A 5,282-nucleotide genomic window follows, 5' to 3' on the forward strand; every position below is an offset into this window, starting at 1 on the left:
TCGTTGAAACACAAGAAATGACAAGATGAACTAATATCTAAATCTAATTTATTTAAATTTATTATCAATTAAAACACTGCGTGACAAAGTTTTAGTAGCCAAAAAACTGTTATGTTCTAGAGGTAGCCCACCTTTTGATAAAACATATGCCGGTAACCGCAAGTCACCACCAAATTTTATATTTAATTTTAAAAGTAAAATTTTATGACTTTGTAAGTTTTAAACATTTTTGTTTCCAAAATAAAAGTATAAATACAATAAATTTAAAACTATTGTGAAAAAATCGAATTTTGTAATAAAGAGTAAAAAAATTGTATCAAAGTTGGCGGCTAAACAAGTTATGATTTGCATATAATTTTTTTTAATTTTAGTTTTTTTATGTGTATTTTAAATATTGATAACCATACATACATTAAAATCATAAGTAAAATAGAAAAAGAATCTCTTTTCTATGATTTTTTCAACTATTTATGTTAAAAATTGTGAAGGTTTTGAGGTAAGGATGTTCTTTGGGTATGTACTTTGTTTGGATTCCATAAAACATTCAAAATTAATTTGAATTTGTCGCAGTGTAATTTTGAAAATAAAATTGTGATGGTACACATTTTTAACGAAACATTTTTTACTTGAAATTTAAAGTTTATTAGATGATGCCATCATTTATTATTTCTCTTTATTTTTCATTTATTATTTTCGAGAGACATAATATTTCGAAATCGGGAAAACGTTCGAAACAAACTCCAAAGCAAGGCAAATTCATCTGCCTGGTTTATTGCTGAACTGTGGTAGAAAATATGCTAATTTTACAGACGATTTTCACCCTTATGGATGATTGGCATGTGTCAAATGGTTAGTATGTTGGGTTGCATATTTTTCAAAACACGAATTTTAGTTGAGGGGTAGAACAGCCTTAATCTCTCAAAGGTGGCGGGAGCATTACACAATCCAAATGGCATCACTGGGAATTGCCACAATCCAGAACCGACGGTGAATGCCGTTTTCTCGCGATCTTCAACTGCTAACTCAACTTGCCAATAACCACTTTTTAAATCCAGGGTTGAAAAAATTGCTGATCCAGCCAAAGTGTCTAATGTATCGTCGATTCGAGGTAAAGGGTAGCTGTCTTTCTTTGTAACATTGTTTAACTGGCGGTAGTCGACACAAAATCTAGTTGAGCCGTCCTTCTTCTTCACCAAGACTACTGGAGAAGCCCACGGACTATTCGAAGGTTCAATTACGCCTTCCTGCTCCATTTCTCGAACAATGTTTTCAGCTTCTTCCCTTTTGGCAAATGGTAACCTCCTTGCCGTTTGCCTAATTGGACGCGCATTTCCAATGTCGATCTGGTGTCGAACAATTTTTGTTCTTCCCTTCTTTCCATCTCCAACGTCAAAGATGTCTTGATACGAGCTGACCAATTTTCTCAGCTTTTTCTGCTGGAAAGTACTTAAATCCTGAGAAGATGTTGTAATCAGTGAGTTGAGCTGGACAGGTAGCCTTTCTGATGTTTCCTCCACAAGGCTTAATTGTTGGACAATAGAAGATACAAGAGAACAGTTTCCCAGAAAGGTGCCTTTCTTCAGTGACATAGAGTAATAATTCACATTCATTACCCTCACGGGCACCACCTTGCCTGCACAGAGCAAATTTTTCCCAATCGCTAGTCCCCGTCCAACTTCGTTGTCGTGGCACCTGGGTTCAAAAAGTAAAATACTGTCGTCACGTGTTTTTCCTTCCAGACGTGCACTTAAGATAACCTCACTTCTCTCTGGAACCGAGGTATCTTCTGCTAGGACTACGCGAACCGCTTTTTCTCCAGCCCGGTGAAGTACAACCTCTTCGCCATTTATTTTTAGTGTTCCCTTTTCAAAGTTTAACTTGCAACCTTTTCCATTCAAAATGTCCATGCCTAGTATAACTTCGTCTTCGATGCCGGCTACTAGAACCTTATGTTTAAACGACGTACTTCCAATTGTGATGGTAGCTTCAACTTCTCCATGGATTACAGCTGCTTCCCCGGTGGCAGTACGTAATCTCCAATTGGTGGGCGATACTTTCTTGCCAGTCTTGATAACATCCGATCTTACAATTGTCTTTGTCGCACCTGTATCTAGCAGCAGCACGTGTAACTTTCCGTCAATAAGGCCATCCACGAAAGCGCTGTTCGGTTGGTGTTTAAGCGATGCAATTTGTGCTCTTGGGGCTTGCTGGCGATAGGTCGACGGTTGCCCCCTTTCCTCGACCCGCCTTAGTTTTCCGACACCGCCGAAGTCGACGCCTCCCTGGGCTTTTCTTTGCAGTAACTACGTATATGCCCCTCTTTTCCGCAGTTCCAACATCTTATCGGACGTTTTTTTTTCATGACCCCATTCAAGATTTGCTTCACGGCAGCCTCCAGATCTTCTCCCTTACATTCCAACTCTTCGCTCTCAACCATTCGAATCTTTTGATGGCTTCTTGATGTCATCTTCGTTGTTTCAAATTCTAAAGCACGAGCAAGCGCATCCATTAATTTCGCGGGATGAGCCATCAGTAAAGAGTGTCTCGTATCGCTGTCACGAAGGCCGTCTATGAACGCGTCCACCGCTAGCCGTTCCAGCACGTTCTCTGGAGTTGCGGGGTATGCTAGACGCGTCAAACGAGCCACGTCGGCCTCGAATTCTTGTAAACTCTCATTTAGCTTCTGGGACCGGTTCTTTAACTGGCAGTGGTATACACGTTTCAGATGAGCTTGTCCATAGCGCATTTCTAGGTGTTTCACCAGTTGCTGATAATCGTGTTGTTGTTCTGGAGGAAGAGCTTGTAAAACCTCAGTTGGATCACCGCGCAGGGCCACAATCAATGCTGTTGCTTTCTCCGCTGGAGTCCATCCATTCGTTGCTGCCACTGCTTCGAACTGAAGAACGTATGTGGCCCATGAGGACTTTCCATCGAACGGCGGAGGTTTTAGACGCAGTTTTGATGTTTCAAATATAGGCAACGTTGCTTGAACATTCTTCTCTTCTATCTTTTCCTCTAATGCCAGCAATCGACGTTCTAAGTCTGATAGATCATCCTTCAATTGTTCCGCTTGTTCTTTAAATTCTTTACGCAGCTCTCTAGAATTTACCAGCATGTTTTGCTCCAACTCAGTTGTTCTATCTAGAAGTTTTTTTTCCATCATCTGAAGCATCGTAGTCACGTCGCTTGGAATTTGAAATAAAAATACTTCTGGATCTTCTCCTGAATTTCGTATTGCCTCTTGCAGCCGCTGTTGGAGTATGGTCTTTTTACCCTCGGCGTCCAACTCGCGTTCCTCTAGCTCCCGCCGTAGGTCTGCTACCTTCAGATCCTTTAACAAGACTTTCCTCATAGCCATTTTATGTCTCTTAATTCACAACCCCACTTCTGACACCAATTGTAGCGTTTTTCGTGTTCGTTATATTATTTATTAAACCCAAAAACAACTTTATAACAACTTTTCAACAACTCTTGCACTATTTCAATTCTCTCTTATTTTTCTAATGTCAATCTCCCCTCGCCTTGTTGTTCTCCCTACTTGATTTCGCTCTATCTGATCCGTTACAATACATTGATTGTTATTTTAAAATAAGATTGTTTATATTGGTAAAATAGAATATTTTATTAGTATTTTTTCGAAAACCTAACTACATATTGTTATAAAAAAAAAGGAACGCCTGAGAAAAATTTCCTGTCAGAAACGGAAAAAACAAGTACTTAATTAAAACTACTTCCTAAAGAGTACAAAATTGAAAATTTCTCATATTCTATAGAGCTTCGGTTTTTTTCTTATAATACGTTTCAATTGCCACAACTTCCCTTTCATACAATTCAAACTTTTTTTTATAATATTTTCTATTTAATTTGAGTTTTTCTTCTACTTGAGATGCTAATTTTTCTGTAACCGCAAGCGAATGATCTAGTCGTGCTGTAGATCGACGCAAAGACTTGAACTTGGAAACTTGGACTTGAAGATTATGCTGTGATGATTGTGGTGTCATATGATGAGTTGGGAAAGTTGCTAGAGATTCTCTATTTGGTTCAGTCTTACTATTATGGTCACATTCTATATCAGATTGCATAGGTGTTAATTCTTGCTCCTCATTACTTTGAACTGGCTGACGAAGTGTAGTAAGTAACAACTTCTCTGGCAGTTCTTCTGCTGTTAGACTGGGAACCAGTAACTCCTCCGTGCCAGGATGACCTTCAATGACAACTTCTCCCAAAAGATTTATTACACCTTTCTCAAATTCTGTCAGCTTTTCTTCATCCTGACTTCCCCCGCCTGTACGTCGCCTTGATTTGTTAATGCTGCTTTTTCTTTGTTTGGCCCTAGAGCACTGATCTTGCCATGTCTATGAAAAAGTTTAGAGCAATAATTGAAAATACACGAATCGCTCAAGTTTCAATTTACTAACCTTCCTCCATGCTTTCCACTCTTTTTTTCCACCCCTCATTTGATTCAATGTATCGGTTAGTTCTTGCCATAATAACTGCCCTTGTTTGAATGTGAAATTTTGAGAAAATTTTCCCTTTCGTAGCTCTGGGTGTTTTACCATGAACTCCTTCACAGTTTCTTTTTGTTCGATTGAAATGTTTCCCGACCGCTTCGATTCCATGTTCTAAACAACGAAAATGATATTATTTCAACACAAATGTTTTAATGCAATATAATTTATTACTTACACAATTTTTGGCACTAGAAATCCTTTTCGAGTTGTCAACACTGACAGAATTACATCGTTGTCACGTTTCCACTCGCACCTAAATTTACGTATGCGAACTCGGTTGCGAGTAGCACTAGGTGTACTTCGAGAATACCAAAATTTATTGCGAATCGCAATTTTCCACACGCATTAATTCGTATACGCATTGTTGCGAATAGACTCGAGAATTGCACCCCTGTCTTGGTGCTCCACCAACTTCGCGCCGATCTGTTAATAACTGATCAGTGTGTCCAGCCCGAGAAACAACACTAAAACAATCGTTTTGTTGTCCGGATAATAATCACTACCTGGAAAACGTTCTTGGTACGTTCTTGCTGCTAATACTAATTTCGATAGCACTCTTCAAAAATAAGGCGCATTTCGAGGCATTCTGCCGTCGAGTACTCCTGAACGGTTTTAGGATATTTGTTACCACCAAACACCAACTAGGAAACCAGCAAGCAAGGGAAACCAAAAGAAACGCCGTTTCACACTCCACTTGGATTTTTACTGTGTCAGTTGTCCTCCAGGTGTGTCTCTTGTCATTCAACGCTCGTCAACCAGTAGTCTTCAACC

At 39.2% G+C, this 5,282-nt stretch overlaps 1 protein-coding gene across 1 annotated transcript; it reads right to left on the minus strand.

The window, feature by feature from the left end:
- Positions 1–4,356: 4,356 nt before the first annotated feature.
- LOC148166771 (uncharacterized) lies at positions 4,357–4,768 on the minus strand. The gene is made up of 2 exons (XM_088048462.1): positions 4,687–4,768; positions 4,357–4,622 (listed from the first exon to the last, which is right to left on the minus strand). Exon 2 carries the CDS (start codon positions 4,617–4,619, stop codon positions 4,368–4,370), a length of 252 nt encoding a protein of 83 aa, XP_087904588.1. The 5' UTR covers positions 4,620–4,622; positions 4,687–4,768; the 3' UTR covers positions 4,357–4,367.
- Positions 4,769–5,282: the final 514 nt, after the last annotated feature.

The sequence above is a fragment of the Gnatocerus cornutus genome, unplaced genomic scaffold (assembly GCF_029298725.1).
Source record: "Gnatocerus cornutus isolate USDA-ARS CGAHR unplaced genomic scaffold, icGnaCorn1.1 Chromosome13, whole genome shotgun sequence".
NCBI classification, from domain to species: domain Eukaryota; kingdom Metazoa; phylum Arthropoda; class Insecta; order Coleoptera; family Tenebrionidae; genus Gnatocerus; species Gnatocerus cornutus.